The following is an 18685-nucleotide window of genomic DNA, read 5'->3' on the forward strand; positions in this document are numbered from 1 at the left end:
TTGGTTTCTAATATTTATTGATGAGAGACAATACTGTAAAACACATATAAAACAAATACCAACATTTATTCAGTCCGACAGAATGTAAAATGACAGTCAGTCATGATACAATACACAATGAAATACAGTAAATGATCAAATAGGAACATTACACTATTTGGAAATATATCACAACATTCTGTTTACAACTAACAATTTGTATTATTTACACATATCAAAAGGTAAAACCATTTTTAAATAGTCAGTGATGCATTAATAAAACATGTTTTTTAAAGTGCATGTTTATCCCATTCTATTTTATCATGAAGGTTGAAATGATACATTCAACAAACATGATCAGAAATATATGACGGATGTGCATAATGAGTCTGTATAATTCCATGGAGTGGTTTTAGCAATATATGGTGATGCTCTCCTACAACAAGTACAGTTGCTGTGTTCAGGCCTTCACCACTTCATGATACAGTATCACCTAAACAGAGACCGGTTAACTCCATAAAGCCTGAGCAAATGTGGAGGATTACATATATGTTATACATGTCTTACAGATATGTTACAGTGAATTCATAACTGTGTCAGAGCTGTGTAGCTTTCACAGTTTCCTTGGGAGCTTCTAGTGGCTCATCGTCTCTGGTTAGGGCTGGGTTATCATACATCTCTTGACTCTTCTTCCTCTCCTTACCACCCTTCTCTTCATCCTCAGTCTTCTGGCAGCACTTACAGCAGCAGCAGCAGCGGGTTCCGCAGAAGGCCATGCCAGACATAACCACTCCATCCCAGGGGGCCATGGAGTGCAGGGGGCGGGGCAAGAAGTCCCAGTTCCGGAGCCTGCTGGGCAGGTACCGAGGACAACGCGTCTGCATCAGGTTGACGATGATGATGAAGATGGCCAGGACAACGATGGGCACGGCCACCCCCACCAGGGCCTGCCAGCCGGCCAGGGAGAGCCCCAGGATGGTTAGGGGCATGAGGAAGAAGCAGAGCAGGAGGTAGATCGCTGCGAACCAGCGGTAGTTGGCTGTGCGGTTCCCCAGGGCTCTGGCCAAGCGGATGGGGATCCGAGTGAAGGGGATAGGATACCACAGCAGGATCCCCGCTATGTTGAAGAAGAAATGGCACAGTGCAATCTGCAGAGGAGATGCAAACAGGGTGAGTGAGACTTCAATAACACTGATGTATAGAGAGACAGAGTGGACAGAGAGCAATATGACACCGCCATAAAAATGATTACTACAACAAACCTGCAGTGAGTTGGCCAGGGTTTCCCCGGGAGCAGCCATAGCAGCAAGAATAGCAGTGGTAGTCGTGCCGATATTAGAGCCCAATGTCAGGGGATAGGCTCTCTCAAGGCTAATAACACCAATACCTGTTGGACGATAGAGAGAACGATGTCAGGGGATAGGCTCTCTCAAGGCTAATAACACCAATACCTGTTGGACGATAGAGAGAAGGATGTCAGGGGATAGGCTCTCTCAAGGCTAATAACACCAATACCTGTTGGACGATAGAGAGAAGGAATAAGACATGGGCCAGAGAAAAATAATACAAGCAGGGTTACATGATACTGAAAGAATACTTGAGTGTACCAGTAGGTTTGGATGCCATAGAAGCCAGCTAAAGGTAAATGGATAGATAGACGCTAAACAAATATGCCTAACTACTCACCGACAAGGGGCGTGATTGCAGAGGTGAAGACAGAGCTGCTCTGAACGATGAAGGTCATTCCTGCTCCGACCAGGATGGCAATGTAACCAGTGACCCAGCCGAAGGGGAAGGGGAAGTCTGAACAGACAAGACAGAGCAGGTTAGGCATGGGCTCCCGAGTGGCGCAGCGGTCTAAGGCACTGCATCATCACAACCGGCCGTGATTGGGTGTCCCATAGGGCGGCGCACAAATGGCACAGCGTCATCCGGGATAGGGTTTTGCCGGGGTAGGCCGTCCTTGTAAATAAGAATTTGTTCTTAACTGACTTGCCTAGTTAAATAAAAGTTAAAAAGCTTGGAGACCATAACCTAAAGATCACTTTGACTGTATTATGACCCCTTCAACATCAAAGTGAATTTTAGGATTACTTTCGACATAAACATCAAAGTGAATTTTAGGATTACTTTCAACATGAACATCTAAGTGACCATAAGAATCACATGATAGTCATGTAACAGGACCAGAGCACCTGATGTGACCTTCAATCTGCAGAGTGGCTAATCCTGTGTTATCAAACAGGGTGTATGTTCTACCAGCGTTCTGAGTAGATTGGGAAGATAGCCAATGTCTTCTCACCTGTGTTGAGCACCTTTTTGATGACCACGGCCACCTGTCCCTTGAGCATGGAGTTGAGCAGCTTGACGATGAGGATGAGGCAGGTACAGAGGATGAGCAGGGACAGGGCCAGCAGGATGAGGCCCACAGCCAGGTCAGGCAGGTTAGCATAGGCAAAGATATGGTTACCTGCATGGGAAGATGCCAAATGTTATTAAATATATACCTGAGACAAGGGTGGGATAAAACTGAAAGATTAGAGAGAAGGTAATTAGTTTGTTGAGATTAGTGATAAGGTCATTTTTCTGTCCTGACAGGACTTCCACCGATTTGATGGAAAGGATAGGAAGGAAGAATGTTACTTCAACAGTCAACATGTTTTTTTCCCCATAGCTTCTACACTTAGCCCTGACATGTCTGGTGACCCAAAGTAATGGGTTACTTTACAACTGGATCTGATCCAAGCCAAAATGAGTGATGACCCTTTCCCTTATTTTGATTGGCTGATTTTCCAAGCATACAGGTATTCATTTTGTTTGGCTGTGTGGAGTGCTGGCCCGTCGATCGGCCTTGGGCCACTCAGGTGCTTCAGCTGGCCAGAATGAATGGGACTTTTAAGCGGGTAGAGGGGGTGAGGGGAGAGTATTTGAGCAGGCAGAAGAGGTGAGGGGAGGGTATGTGATGAGTCACTAAATCGACTGAATGGAAGTCATTGTCCTTGTGACAGGTGGTGGGGGGGGGGGGGGGTTGTTCTCTGGTTTCACAGATGTTTGGCTGAGCGTATCAGGTAATACAAATTGCTCTGTATAGGCCTTTTATGGGATCATGGCACAGTGATTGTACTGTACTTACATCTCTCTAGATTGATCGTCTCAGTAACATTTATCTGCGTCCATGTCTTGTTGCCTTCCACCCAACAGGGGATGCCGATCGTGCAGTTGGCAGCTGAGGGAACTGTTATATTTAAAAGAGTCTAAAAAATAATAATACAAGTTTTTTCGCCAATACAGATAAAATGCACAGTGCATAATCATTGTAATCAAAAACCTATGGAAACAATAACATCCACATTGACTAGTAAAGAAAGGGCATTTTATTAAAGGTCCAACACAGCCGTTTTTACCTCAATATCAAATCCTTTCTGTAACAGTTAAGTACAAAAATAGCTTCTTAGCAAAGAGCTAATTCAAGCTGGAATTTTGATAGGACTGTCTGGGAGTGGTCTGAGTTGGGAGGGGAAAACTGAAAATGTACTGTTTTTCGCAGAGAGGTTTGGAACTCTCTTATTGGTCTATTAACTGATTTACCACCTGGTGATGTCACAAGGCATGCCAAAACAGGCTGACACCAAAACAGGCTGACATTTCAGGCGGTCTTTTCAAACAGCGCACACACTAAAAGGGCATTATAATAATTTTCACAATTTCACAGTATTATTCCAAACTCATAGTGGAAAATATATATAAAAACACAGGAAATCACGTTTTTTACTGCACTGGGCCTTTAAGAAAATTCCACCTTCATCATGATATAGTGGCAATAAAGCACTGGTCCTTATAAGTAGAATCACTCTGGCCAAGCTAAAAGCTGTCAAACATTAACCCTGCGACAGAGGGCTTAAGAGATAACACTCCCAGCTATACTACAGATTTATCTTGTTTTCTTACTGTTGGAAAAGTCTTCATCATCAATCATCACAAACTTGGTCAATAATAACCCATTGTTTGACTATCTGATTAATAATTCTGTGATTTACCGTGATTTTCTCTGTTTTGCACCAGATTTTGATCAGACTCTTGTTTCTGGCCGCTGGGTCACCCGTGGCAATGTCACTGATGACCGTTTTATCCAGCTAGAGGAAAAGAAAGGCTTCTGTTCAGTTGTATATCATTTTATTATGGCCTACTAAAGTTCTCTATCAACTCAAATGTAACATTAAGCTGATGTTTCAAATATGTTTCAGGGTTGTATAGGTGTCTTGCTAGCCTTTGGAAAGTAATTCAGACCCCTTGACTTTTTACACATTTTGTTACGTTACAGTCTTATTCTAAAATGTATTTAAAAAAATATTTCCTCATCAATCTACACACAATACCCCCTAATAATGAAGCAAAAACTGAAATATAAAAAAACTACCTACAGTATTCAGACCCTTTACTCAGTACTTTATTGAAGCACTGTTGGTAGTGATTACAGCCTTGAGTCTTCTTGGGTATGACGCTACAAGCTTGGCACAACTATATTTGGGGAGTTTCTCCCATTAGTCTCTGCAGATCCTCTCAAGCTCTGTCAGGTTGGGTGGGGAGCGTTACTGCACAGCTATTTTCAGGTCTCTCCAGAGATGTTCGATTGGGTTCAAGTCCTGGCTCTGACTGGGCCACTCAAGGATATTCAGAGACTTGTCCCGAAGCCACTCCTGTGATGTCTTGGCTGTGTGCTTAGGCTCGTTGTCCTGTTGGATGGTGAACCTTCACCCCAGTCTGAGGTCCTCAGCGCTTTGGAGCAGGTTTTCATCAAGGATCTCTCTGTACTTTGCTCCGTTCAAATTTCCCTCAATCCTGACTAGTCTCCCAGTCCCTGCCGCTGAAAAACATCCCCACAGCATGATGCTGCCACCACCGTAGGGATGGTGCCAGGTTTCCTCTAGAAGTGACGGTTGGCATTCAGGCCAAAGAGTTCAATATTGGTTTCATCAGACCAGAAAATCTTGATTCTCATGGTCTGACAGTCTTTAGGTGCCTTTTGGCAAACTCCAAGCGGACTGTCATGTGCCTTTTACTGAGGAGTGGCTTCTGCCTGGCCACTCTACTATAAAGGCCTGATTGGTGGAAAGCTGCAGAGATGGTTGTCCTTCTGGAAGTTTCTCCCATCTCCACAGAGGAACTCTGAGTGACCATCGGGTTCATAGTCAACTCCCTGACCAAGGCCCTTCTCCCCCGATTTCTCAGTTTGGCCAGGCGGCCAGCTCTAGGAAGAGTCTCTGTGGTTCCAAACTTCTTCCATTTAAGAATGATGGAGGCCACTGTGTTCTTGGGGACCTTCAATACTGCAGAAATGTTTTGGTATCCTAGATCTGTGCCTCGACACTTTCCTGTCTCTGAGCTTTACGGACAATTCCTTCGACCTCATTGCTTGGTTTTTGCTCTGACATGCACTGTCAACTATGGGACCTTATATAGACAGGTGTGTGCCTTTCCAAATCATGTACAATCAATTGAATTTACCACAGGTGGACTCCAATGAAGTTGTAGAAACATCTCAAGGATGATCAATGGAAACAGGATGCACCTGAGCTCAATTTCGAGTCTCATAGCAAAGGGTCTGAATACTTATGTAAATAAAAAAAAAACTAGATTTCTGTTTTAAATTGTTTATACATTTGCGAAAACTTCTAAAAACCTGTTTTCATTTTGTCAGGTGCATTAGGGACACTCATGTGATAATAATAAATGCCATTTAGCAGACACTTTTATTCATAGCAACTTACAATCATGCATGCATACATTTTAGATATGGGTGGCCCCAGCGGGAATCAAACCGACAATATTTGCTGTTGTAAGCGCCATGCTCTACCGAATGAGCCACACAGGACCACCTATGTTGTAGCAATCTGTCAGTCGATGACACAGTCGATGACATAGCACGCAACCATTGGTTGATGTCTGCAATGTCTGGGCTTTGCTTGCTCTAGTTAGTTAAAATCCCATGATGTACACCAGATGACATCATCCAGAATAGCATTTTATATTGTGATTAACAAGATGCTTCATGATGGAGAAATGCTGCTCCTACCTCTATGATGGCACTGGTGAGGGGGTCAGTGATGACGTTTAGCAGGTCAGGGGCATTGTCACCCCCCTGGATGTTAAAGGAGTCGATGACAATCTTGGTGAGTTTATACAGGACACCAGTGGCTGCCTCCAGCGGCAGCAGGATCAGCACAGACAGCCAGTTAAAGAAGTCATGCACCGTGGCACCAGCAAACGCCCTGGAAGAAATAACACCAGGATCGACATCTCACCATTTATCCAGCATGATACAATTCTGCTTGTTACCAAGCAACAAATTAGAATGATTTTTTATAGTCCAAAATGGTGAAGTAAACTTCTATCAATTTAGGCTGCTTAGAAAGTGATCCAGTCAGATGTACCTGCGGAACTCATTTCTGTCTCCTGCCTGCATCATCGCCACGATAGTGTTGGTGACTGAGGTTCCAATGTTGGCTCCCATAATGACAGGCACGGCAGACTGGACCTCCAGCACTTCAATGACGATACAATCACTTTAGGTTTATATGAGCCAATAATCACTTGGCTTTGATCATGTAGTTATGTATACAGATGTGTATGTATGAGTGAGTGCAAATGTGTTTGTTTACATTTTAGCAGATGCTTTTATCCAGAGCAACTTATAGGAGCAATTTGTGTTTAGTGCCTTGCACAAGGACACATACAGATTGTTCACCTAGTTGGCTTGGGGATTCAAACTAGAAACCTTTGGGTTACTGGCCTAACACTCTTAACCGCTAGGCTATCTGTTTGTGTGTGTATGTGCATCCTGTACATGCGTGAATGTCCATGTGTGCATGTGTGTATGTGTCCCATGTGTACTTGTATGTGTGTGTATACTCACATCCAGAAGACACCATGCTGACCACAATAGAGGAGGACGTGCTAGAACTCTGGACTAACACTGTGACCAGCACTCCAATCACCAGGCCAGCCACAGGGTTGGACAGCACCGCATTGTCCTGGAAGATGTCCCCGGCTGCCTTACCTATGGATACACAGTGACACACAGCCAAATTCATCATGAAAACATCCCATAAATGCTTTGATATCCATAAACAGCCAATTTTATGATATTTAGAAACAGAATATGAGGACAGTTGTAATTGTGAATAATATTGTGTAATGTCATCAACATGAACGTATGAGAGTATCATTAAATGAGCAGAGCTAAAACATAAGTATGGACAACAGGACCTGGTTGACAACAAAGATTCACTTTTAATTACTTTAATTTGATTATGACTGTATATTATATGATTGGGTTGGGTTGAAATCATTTTGTCTAAACTGACAGAGAGAGAGAGCAGGTTTAATGTTACCTCCAACTAGCTGGAAAGCAGAGCTCAGGACGTCCAGAGAGCAGACGAACATGTAGAGAAATCCAACCAGCAGAATAAACCTGACGATGGAAGTCAGAACCCACATAACCTTCCCTTTGGCATCCAACTCTGTTTCCAAAGAGAGACTGCATTTTTGTTGGTGTAGTCACACAGGTTCTCACTTCAACATTGATTTTCATCCCAGTGATTGGCATTTTTCCTATTTTGTTGCCTTACAACCTGGAATTAAAATTCATTTTTTGGGGGGGGTTGTATAATTTGATATACACAGCATGCCTACCACGTTGAAGATGCAAAAGTATGTTTTATTGTGAAACAAACAAGAAATAATACAAAAAAATCGAAAACTAGAGTATGCATAACTATCCCCCCCCCCAAAAAAGTCAATACTTTGTAGGGCCACCTTTTGCAGCAATTGTAGCTGTAGGTTTCTTGGGGTATGTCTCTATAAGCTTGGCACATATAGCCACTGGGATTTTTGCTCATTCTTCAAGGCAAAACTGCTCCAGCTCCTTCAGGTTGGATGGGTTCCGCTGGTGTACAGAAATCTTTAGGTCATGCCACAGATTCTCAATTGGATGGAGGTCTGGGCTTTGACAAGACCATTCCAAGAAACTTAAATGTTTCCCCTTAAGCCACTCAAGTGTTGCTTTAGCAGTATGCTTAGTGTCATTGGGATGGTGGTTCACCCTCCTGCTGGAAGGTGAACCTCCGTCCCAGTCTCAAATCTCTAGAAGACTGAAACAGGTTCCCCTCAAGAATTTCCCTGTATTTAGCGCCATCCATCATTCTTTCAATTCTGACCAGTTTCCCAGTTCCTGCCGATGAAAAACATCCCCGCAGCATGATGCTGCCACCACCATGCTTCACTGTGGGGATGCTGTTCTCGGGGTGATGAGAGGTGTTGGGTTTGTGCCAGACATAGCGTTTTCCATGATGGCCATCTGATGAGAGTACCTCCTTCCATATGTTTGGGGAGTCTCCCACATGCCTTTTGGCGAACACCAAACGTGTTCGCTTATTTATTTCTTTAAGCAATGGCTTTTTTCTGGCTACTCTTCGGTAAAGCCCAGCTCTGTGGAGTGTACAGTTTAAAGTGGTCCTATGGACAGATTCTCCAATCTCAGCTGTGGAACTTTGCAGCTCCTTCAGGGTTATCTTTGGTCTCTTTGTTGCCTCTGATTAATGCCCTCCTTGCCTGTTCCAGGAGATTTGTTGTGGTACCATATTCTTTCAATTTTTTTTATAATGGATTTAATGGTGCTCCTTGGGAAGTTCAAAGTTCAACCCTGATCTGTACTTCTCCACAACTTTGTCCCCGATCTGTTTGGAGAGCTCCTTGGGCTTCATTGTGTCACTTGCTTGGTGGTGCCGCTTGATTAGTGATGTTGCAGACTCTGGGGCCTTTCAGAACAGGTGTATATATATACTGAGATCATGTGACAGATCATGTGACACTTAGATTGCACACAGGTGGACTTTAACTAATTATGTGACTTCTGCAGATCTTATTTAGGGGATTCATGACAAAGGGGGTGAATACATATGCATATACCACTTTCCGTTTTGTATTTTTTTGATTTTTTTTAAACAAGTATTTTTTTTAAATGTCTCTTCACCAATTTGGACTATTTTGTGTCTGTTCATTACATGAAATACAAATAAAAATCTATGTCAATTACAGGTTGTAATGCAACAAAATTGGAAAAATGCCAAGGGGGATGAATACTTTTGCAAGGCACTGTATTGCACACTGTATTGAGCGCCCAGCTGTGCACTTTGTTGGGAATGAGGTACAATTTCCAACTCAATTTCAGATGCAACCACACTCTATCTCACCTGACCACTTGAGTCCAGTGTCCTGCAGTTCAGGGAGGTTCCAGGGGTCATCCTCATCCGGGTCCTTGTCCACCAGGTCCATAGTACAATATGCCGACAGGACGACTGAGTCTTTAGGTGCCTTACCAGCATCATCTGTGAGATTAGGATAATTGTGAGTGGAGGTTGCCTCTGTGTGTGGTGATGCTGCCTGGTGGTGAGGTATGGACTTCATAGATAGTAAAGCGTAGCCTACTGTACATACCAAGAGTGGGAGATGGAGTATCTCTAAATTCGGGATGAAGAGGCATTGCCCTATAGGAAAAAATAACTTACTTTGCGGTAAACCATGAAGATCATGTAGCAAACCTCAAGGTATATTGGAGTAAGGCTAAACAGTTTTGACTTGAATAAATCAATTTGGAAAGAAAAACATTTAAATGTGAAAAGCCAGTAACGGTTCACTTTTTAAATCTTTTTCTCTCTCAGAGGAAACAAATACACAGTCCTTTTATATTGAGACACCTCTATTTGATAGTTCCTAAATATTTTATATTTTTGTATCCTCCAACGCATAGCCAAGCAATCTTGTGCCTGTCACAAGATGTTACCAAATATGAGAATTTCTCCTTTAAATTATGGAAACTTATTCCATGGGAATAACTCATGGTGATGTTGCTTTTTCACATCCACATTGATAAAGTCCACAGAGAAATACAAATATGACTGTATGCTAGGGGCCTACAATCCTCAAGAAACCATACAAAAAGTTGAATCAGAAAAGCTCTCTAAACTCAGATTTTCCAAGGTTCAAAATGAGTTATCTCAAACAAGAATTGTGTACAACAGAGGCATACTATGCCTATTACTAGGCTATAACTAATACAATGAATATCTATTATTCCTATAATAACAATAATAGTTATATCATCGTTATCTTTGCAACATTTGACAAAAAAAGAAAGCGAGGTTAAACAGCAGAAGGTAGCACTCCTGAAAACAAGCTCGACCAGTCATTGGCTCCACATTGTGTGTAGCTGCATGCCAACAATAATAATAATAATAATCATCATTTAGAGGTTATAAGCAAATACAGCTATAGGTAACAATTCCTAACATGTACTTGTTTGTTTGTTGTAGTTGTATTTTGTTGTGATATTACCTGAATGAGTCTTGTTTGTAATGTATGGTGTATTGCAGTATGAAGAGTGGTAATACACACCTGCAGTGGAGTGATATTACCTGAATGAGTCTTGTTTGTAATGTATGGTGTATTGCAGTATGAAGAGTGGTAATACACACCTGCAGTGGAGTGATATTACCTGAATGAGTCTTGTTTGTAATGTATGGTGTATTGCAGTATGAAGAGTGGTAATACACACCTGCAGTGGAGGCTTTTTCAGGAGTCCTTCACCTGAGCTACCTGGATACCGCAAGCTGCTTATAAAGCACAAAACACGCTGGACCCTGACTGTTCAAAGTCTGTGGCAAAAGGGGCGCTCTTGACAGTGAGTGAGTGAGTGATCTTACCAGAGCATCTGCAGTGAATGTAGACCAGGCAACATCAAATGATTGGTGTATGATGGAATATTACTACTCTGGCATGGGTTTTTACAACTTTGTTGGCACTAGGTAGAAAGTAGGCTAATGCCTGTCATAAACTTTTTTATTTAAAAAAAAAAATTTGCGGGATGATAGCAGCAGTCAATCTCAGATTATGGCGAAAAGAAAAGTAGCAAATGAACTAGGTGTAACCAAATAACCTTGATGATTTCAACATGGATGTACCGTATTGCCACTTTTTCAAATATCTAAAAGGCCAGTCTGTGAATATTTATCACACTTTGATTGAGAATAGGGTATTCAAATAACAGATTTATAGAAGTTTTGTATTCCAAATTTAATTAAGACTTTAAACAGGTTTAGACCATCTAGATTATTGCTAACCCTAGCCCTTTTCCTGACCTTAACCTAATTATCCTGAACTGTTACGTTAATTATCTTATTAACCTGCTACGTTAGTTATCTTAACCTGCTGCATAAATTCCCCTAGAACCTGCCACAAAAAAGTCACTTTAGATTTGAGCTGTATCAAAGTGCCATGTTTTTAGGTTGTCCTGGCCGGCTCAGTTTGCATTTGTGTGTAATGCATTTCTCTTCTGAGTGGAGAAAACATGCTCTCTGGTGGTGGCTTGTGGTGGCATTTGTAGGTTAAGCCAAATTCTTTGGCAAATATTGTAGAGAACAAAAACAATAGTAAAGTATGTTATGGGTAAAAAAAAATTAAGATCTACAGTGGGGCAAAAAAGCATTTAGTCAGCCACCAATTGTGCAAGTTCTCCCACTTAAAAAGATGAGAGAGGCCTGTAATTTTCATCATAGGTACACTTCAACTATGACAGACAAAATGAAGAAAAAAATCCAATCACATTGTAGGATTTTTAATGAATACATTTGCAAATTATGGTGGAAAATAAGTATTTGGTCACCTACAAACAAGCAGGATTTCTGGCTCTCACAGACCTGTAAGTTATTCTTTAAGAGGCTCCTCTTTCCTCCACTCGTTACCTGTATTAATGGCACCTGTTTGAACTTGTTATCAGTATAAAAGACACCTGTCCACAACCTCAAACAGTCACACTCCAAACTCCACTATGGCCAAGACCAAAGAGCTGTCAAAGGACACCAGAAACAAAATTGTAGACCTGCACCAGGCTGGGAAGACTGAATCTGCAATAGGTAAGCAGCTTGGTTTGAAGAAATCAACTGTGGGAGCAATTATTAGGAAATGGAAGACATACAAGACCACTGATAATCTCCCTCGTTCTGGGGCTCCACGCAAGATCTCACCCCGTGGGGTCAAAATGATCACAAGAACGGTGAGCAAAAATCCCAGAACCACACGGGGGGACCTAGTGAATGACCTGCAGAGAGCTGGGACCAAAGTAACAAAGCCTACCATCAGTAACACACTACGCTGCCAGGGACTCAAATCCTGCAGTGCCAGACGTGTCCCCTGCTTAAGCCAGTACATGTCCAGGCCCGTCTGAAGTTTGTTAGAGAGCATTTGGATGATCCAGAAGATTGGGAGAATGTCATATGGTCAGATGAAACCAAAATAGAACTTTTTGGTAAAAACTCAACTCGTCGTGTTTGGAGGACAGGAATTGCATCCAAAGAACACCATACCTACTGTGAAGCATGGGGGTGGAAACATCATGCTTTTGGGCTGTCTTTCTGCAAAGAGACCAGGACGACTGATCCGTGTAAAGGAAAGAATGAATGGGGCCATGTATCGGGAGATTTTGAGTGAAAACCTCCTTCCATCACCAAGGGCATTTTTATTTTTTCTTATATTTTTATTTTCCCTTTATTTAACTAGGCAAGTCATTTAAGAACAAATTCTTATTTTCAATGAAGGAACAGTGGGTTAACTGCCTGTTCAGGGGCAGAACGACAGATTTGTAGCTTGTCAGCTCAGTGGTTTGAACTGGCAACCTTCCGGTTACTAGTCCAACGCTCTAACCACTAGGCTACCCTGCCGCCCCAATTGAAGATCCATTGAAGATGAAACGTGGCTGGGTCTTTCAGCATGACAAAGTGGCAAAGTTTAAAGTGGCTAGTGATACATGTATTACATAAAGATGCAGTAGATGATATAGAGTACAGTATATACATATACATATGAGATGAATAATGTAGGGTATGTAAACATTATATTAAGTAGCATTGTTTCAAGTGGCTAGTGATATATTTTACATCAATTCCCATCAATTCCCATTATTAAAGTGGCTGGAGTTGAGTCAGTGTGTTGGCAGCAGCCAGTCAATGTTAGTGGTGGCTGTTTAACAGTCTGATGGCCTTGAGATAGAAGCTGTTTTTCAGTCTCTCGGTCCCAGCTTTGATGCACCTGTACTGACCTCGCCTTCTGGATGATAGCGGGGTGAACAGGCAGTGGCTCGGGTGGTTGTTGTCCTTGATGATCTTTATGGCCTTCCTGTGACATCGGGTGGTGTAGGTGTCCTGGAGGGCAGGTAGTTTGCCCCAGGTGATGCGTTGTGCAGACCTCACTACCCTCTGGAGAGCCTTACGGTTGTGGGCGGAGCAGTTTCCGTACCAGGCGGTGATACAGCCCGACAGGATGCTCTCGATTGTGCATCTGTAAAAGTTTGTGAGTGCTTTTGGTGACAAGCAGAATTTCTTCAGCCTCCTGAGGTTGAAGAGGCGCTGCTGCGCCTTCTTCACGATGCTGTCTGTGTGGGTGGACCAATTCAGGTTGTCTGTGATCTGTACGCCGAGGAACTTAAAACTTACTACCCTCTCCACTACTGTCCCATCGATGTGGATAGGGGGTGTTCCCTCTGCTGTTTCCTGAAGTCCACAATCATCTTCTTAGTTTTGTTGACATTGAGTGTGAGGTTATTTTCCTGACACCACACTCCGAGGGCCCTCACCTCCTCCCTGTAGGCCGTCTCGTCGTTGTTGGTAATCAAGCCTACCACTGTTGTGTCGTTCCTCAAACTTGATGATTGAGTTGGAGGCGTGCGTGGCCACGCAGTCGTGGGTGAACAGAGAGTACAGGAGAGGGCTCAGAATGCACCCTTGTGGGGCCCCAGTGTTGAGGATCAGCGGGGTGGAGATGTTGTTACCTACCCTCACCAGCTGGGGACGGCCCGTCAGGAAGTCCAGTACCCAGTTGCACAGGGCGGGGTTCGAGACCCAGGGATGATGCATTTGGAGGGTACTATGGTGTTAAATGCTGAGCTGTAGTCGATGAACAGCATTCTCACATAGGTATTCCTCTTGTCAAGATGGGTTAGGGCAGTGTGCAGTGTGGTTGAGATTGCATCGTCTGTGGACCTATTTGGGCGATAAGCAAATTGGAGTGGGTCTAGGGTGTCAGGTAGGGTGGAGGTGATATGGTCCTTGACTAGTCTCTCAAAGCACTTCATGATGACGGAAGTGAGTGCTACGGGGCGGTAGTCATTTTGCTCAGTTACCTTAGCTTTCTTGGGAACAGGAACAATGCTGGCCCTCTTGAAGCATGTGGGAACAGCAGACTGGGATAAGGATTGATTGAATATGTCCATAAACACACCAGCCAGCTGGTCTGCGCATGCTCTGAGGGCGCGGCTGGGGATGCCGTCTGGGCCTGCAGCCTTGCGAGGGTTAACACGTTTAAACGTTTTACTCACCTCGGCTGCAGTGAAGTAGAGTTCGCATGTTTTGGTTGCGGGCCGTGTCAGTGGCACTGTATTGTCCTCAAAGCGGGCAAAAAAGTTATTTAGTCTGCCTGGGAGCAAGACATCCTGGTCCGTGACTGGGCTGGTTTTCTTTTTGTAATCCGTGATTGACTGTAGACCCTGCCACATACCTCTTGTGTCTGAACCGTTGAATTGCGATTCTACTTTGTCTCTATACTGACGCTTAGCTTGTTTGATTGAGCTTGCGGAGGGAATAGCTACACTGTTTGTATTCGGTCATGTTTCCGGTCACCTTGCCCTGATTAAAAGCAGTGGTTCGTGCTTTCAGTTTCACATGAATGCTGCCATCAATCCACGGTTTCTGGTTTGGGAATGTTTTAATCGTTGCTATGGGAACGTCATCTTCAACGCACGTTCTAATGAACTCGCTCACCGAATCAGCGTATTCGTCAATGTTGTTGTTTGACGCAATACGAAACATCTCCCAGTCCACGTGATGGAAACAGTCTTGGAGAGTGGAATCAGATTGGTCGGACTAGCGTTGAACAGACCTCAGCGCGGGAGCTTTTTGTTTTAGCTTCTGTCTGTAGGCAGGGAGCAACAAAATGGAGTCGTGGTCAGCTTTTCCGAAAGCAGGGCGGGGGAGGGCCTTATATGCGTCGCGGAAGTTAGAATAGCAATGGTCCAAGGTTTTACCAGCCCTGGTTGCGCAATCGATATGCTGATACAATTTAGGGAGTCTTGTTTTCATATTAGCCTTGTTAAAATCCCCAGCTACAATGAACGCAGCCTCAGGATATATGGATTCCAGTTTGCAAAGAGTCAAATAAAGTTCGTTCAGAGCCATCGATGTGTCTGCTTGAGGGGGAATATATAAGGCTGTGATTATAATCGAAGAGAATTCCCTTGGTAGATAATGCGGTCAACATTTGATTGTGAGGAATTCTAAATCAGGTGAACAGAAGGACTTGAGTTCCTGTATGTTGTTGTGACCACACCACGTCTCGTTAACCATAAAGCATACGCCCGCCCCTCTTCTTACCAGAAAGATGTTTGTTTCTGTCGGCGCGATGCGTGGAGAAACCAGCTGGCTGCACTGATTCTGATAGCGTCTCTCGAGTGAGCCATGTTTCCGTGAAGCAAAGAACGTTACAGTCTCTGATGTCCCTCTGGAATGCTACCCTTGCTCGGATTTCATCAACCTTGTTGTCAAGAGACTGGACATTGGCGAGAAGTATGCTAGGGAGTGGTGTGCGATGTGCCCGTCTCCGGAGTCTGACCAGAAGACCGCTTCGTTTCCCTCTTTTACGAAGTCGTTGTTTTGGGTCGCCGGCTGGGATCCATTCCGTTGTCCTGGGTGAAAGGCAGAACACAGGATCCGCTTCGCGAAAGTCATATTCTTGGTCGTACTGATGGTGAGTCAAAATCTCTGTAAGTCTTCACAAGGTTTTCACACACTGTTGCTATTTTGGCCCATTCCTCCATGCAGATCTCCTCTAGAGCAGTGATGTTTTGGGGCTGTTGCTGGGCAACACGGACTTTCAACTCCCTCCAAAGATTTTCTATGGGGTTGAGATCTGGAGACTGGCTAGGCCACTCCAGGACCTTGAAATGCTTCTTAGGGAGCCACTCCTTCATTGCCCGGGAAGTGTGTTTGGGATCATTGTCATGCTGAAAGACCCAGCCACGTTTCATCTTCAATGCCCTTGCTGATGGAAGGAGGTTTTCACTCAAAATCTCCCGATACATGGCCCCATTCATTCTTTCCTTTACACGGATCAGTCGTCCTGGTCCCTTTGCAGAAAGACAGCCCCAAAGCATGATGTTTCCACCCCCATGCTTCACAGTAGGTATGGTGTTCTTTGGATGCAACTCAGCATTCTTTGTCCTCCAAACACGACAAGTTGAGTTTTTACCAAAAAGTTATATTTTGGTTTCATCTGACCATATGACATTCTCCCAATCTTCTTCTGGATCATCCAAATGCTCTCTAGCAAACTTCAGATGGGCCTGGACATGTACTGGCTTAATCAGGGCGACACGTCTGGCACTGCAGGATTTGAGTCCCTGGCGGCGTAGTGTGTTACTGATGGTAGGCTTTGTTACTTTGGTCCCAGCTCTCTGCAGGTCATTCACTAGGTCCCCCCATGTTGTTCTGGGATTTTTGCTCACCGTTCTTGTGATCATTTTGACCCCACGGGGTGAGATCTTGCGTGGAGCCCCAGAACGAGGGAGATTATTAGTGGTCTTGCATGTCTTCCATTTCCTAATAATTGCTCCCACAGTTGATTTCTTCAAACCAAGCTGCTTACCTATTGCAGATTCAGTCTTCCCAGCCTGGTGCAGGTCTACAATTTTGTTTCTGGTGTCCTTTGACAGCTCTTTGGTCTTGGCCGTAGTGGAGTTTGGAGTGTGACTGTTTGAGGTTGTGGACAGGTGTCTTTTATACTGATAACAAGTTCAAACAGGTGCCATTAATACAGGTAACGAGTGGAGGACAGAGGAGCCTCTTAAAGAATAACTTACAGGTCTGTGAGAGCCAGAAATCCTGCTTGTTTGTAGGTGACCAAATACTTATTTTCCACCATAATTTGCAAATGTATTCATTAAAAATCCTACAATGTGATTTTCTGGATTTTTCCCCCATTTTTTTTCTGTCATAGTTGAAGTGTACCTATGATGAAAATTACAGGCCTCTCTCATCTTTTTAAGTGGGAGAACTTACTAAATACTGACTAAATACTTTTTTGCCCCACTGTATATAGGGCTCTTGATATATGGGGTGCAGGCCATATATATATATATATATAATCCGGACTCTGACATTGCTCGTTCTGATATTTCTTAATTTTTTATTTTTGAATATTGTGCTTATTGTTTTGTATTGCGATGTATTATTACGGGACTATTGGAGCTAGAAACACAAGCATTTCGCTGCACCTGCAATCACATCTGCAATCTGTGTACATGAACAATTCACTTTGATTTGATGTAGGCCTCCATGTGTGCCCTGGCTTCAAAAGTAATACAATATTTAATGCTTGGCCATATCAATTGCAATATTTACCTCAAAATCTTTAATTTTTTTGACGGGGATCATGTACAACAAACAACAAAATCAAATGTGTCTCTTCTGCAGTGCCATGACATCATACAGTGGCTGTGACAATAACTAAAGTTCACATCATGATGGCATAGAGAGATGCCCATTGCCCACTGATGAGAACGGCATTAATCAGTGTCACGTTCTGACCTTTATTTCCTTTGTTTTGTATTTATTTAGTATGGTCAGGGCGTGAGTTGGGTGGGCAGTCTAAGTTTGTTTTTCTAGGTTTTGGGTATTTCTATGTTTCGGCCTAGTATGGTTCTCAATCAGAGGCAGGTGTCATTAGTTGTCTCTGATTGAGAATCATACTTAGGTAGCCTGGGTTTCACTGTGTGTTTGTGGGTGATTGTTCCTGTCTCTGTGTTTTGCACCAGATAGGGCTGTTTTTGGTTTTCCACGTTTATTGTTTTGTAGTGTTCATGTTTATCTGTTTTTATTAAACATGAGTCATTATAACCACGCTGCGTTTTGGTCCTCTACTTCACCACAGGAAAACCCTGACAATCAGCTTATCACATGAGCGTAATCACTGACTCACAGATTACTATTACTACTGCAATACAATAATAAAAACAGATACGGGTGTGATCTATTATTGCCCCTGGTAGGCTATAAAGTTCATCTTCTATTAAAGGTGATTAGTGTTATGAGTGTTACGCGGAGCAGAGCAGCTGAACCCAAGATGACTCAGACGAGGAGACTGGGATAAGGTAACCAAGGTATTTATTGAAAAACAGTGGGGAGATGGTGTGCAGGCCAGGAAAAGCTTGGGCGGGTTGCAGGGAGCCAGATGCTGAGGCTAAGACTGGAGTGAGGGGAGTTGGGGCTAGGTAAGCAGGTCCGGAGAGGAATCCAAGGAAGCAGTAAAGTGGGGGGTCCGCGACAGGATAGCAGGACTGACAAGACGTGGGACTGGAGACAGGGACCAAAGTTAGAGCGGACAGAACTGTAGCTGAGAGGAAAACAGCATCAGGCAAGGGACAACAGGCACAACACGAAAATAGGATCTATGCAAGAACAAACAGCTAAAAACGCAGAATAAGCAGATTTTACGATCTGGCAGTATGGAAGTGGCAGTGCTAAGTATTTGTAGAGGTCTTGATTATGGAACAGGTTGCAGCTGGTGGGGATCCAGCACACCTGTCTCTGCCCCCACACACATGAAC

At 43.5% G+C, this 18685-nt stretch overlaps 1 protein-coding gene across 2 annotated transcripts; it reads right to left on the reverse strand.

Moving 5' to 3' along the window:
• Nucleotides 1–10732, reverse strand: LOC115108505 (sodium-dependent phosphate transport protein 2B-like). Of its 2 annotated transcripts, none has more exons than XM_029632909.2 (13): nucleotides 10592–10732; nucleotides 9475–9524; nucleotides 9231–9365; nucleotides 7371–7499; nucleotides 6893–7036; nucleotides 6411–6522; nucleotides 6053–6248; nucleotides 4017–4112; nucleotides 3113–3233; nucleotides 2282–2449; nucleotides 1666–1782; nucleotides 1242–1366; nucleotides 1–1127 (listed from the first exon to the last, which is right to left on the reverse strand). In XM_029632909.2, exons 2-13 carry the CDS (start codon nucleotides 9518–9520, stop codon nucleotides 576–578), a joined length of 1941 nt encoding a protein of 646 aa, XP_029488769.1. In that variant the 5' UTR covers nucleotides 9521–9524; nucleotides 10592–10732; the 3' UTR covers nucleotides 1–575. The 2 variants fall into 2 exon arrangements, with proteins under 2 accessions (XP_029488769.1, XP_064865176.1); XM_065009104.1 differs by lacking the exon at nucleotides 10592–10732 and adding an exon at nucleotides 10432–10454.
• Between the last annotated feature and the right edge of the window lie 7953 nt (nucleotides 10733–18685).

The sequence above is a fragment of the Oncorhynchus nerka genome, linkage group LG24 (assembly GCF_034236695.1).
Source record: "Oncorhynchus nerka isolate Pitt River linkage group LG24, Oner_Uvic_2.0, whole genome shotgun sequence".
Taxonomy (NCBI): Eukaryota; Metazoa; Chordata; class Actinopteri; order Salmoniformes; family Salmonidae; genus Oncorhynchus; species Oncorhynchus nerka.

Bases quoted from the DNA above. Each gene is read 5' to 3' on its own strand.
- LOC115108505 (XM_029632909.2), bottom strand. From the start codon at position 9,520: ATGCCTCTTCATCCCGAATTTAGAGATACTCCATCTCCCACTCTTG. The intron at 2,450-3,112 runs GTAAGTACAGTA...CTTCCCATGCAG, and splicing joins GACGATCAATCTAGAGAGAT to GTAACCATATCTTTGCCTAT. The intron at 1,367-1,665 runs GTGAGTAGTTAG...ATCGTCCAACAG, and splicing joins TGCAATCACGCCCCTTGTCG to GTATTGGTGTTATTAGCCTT.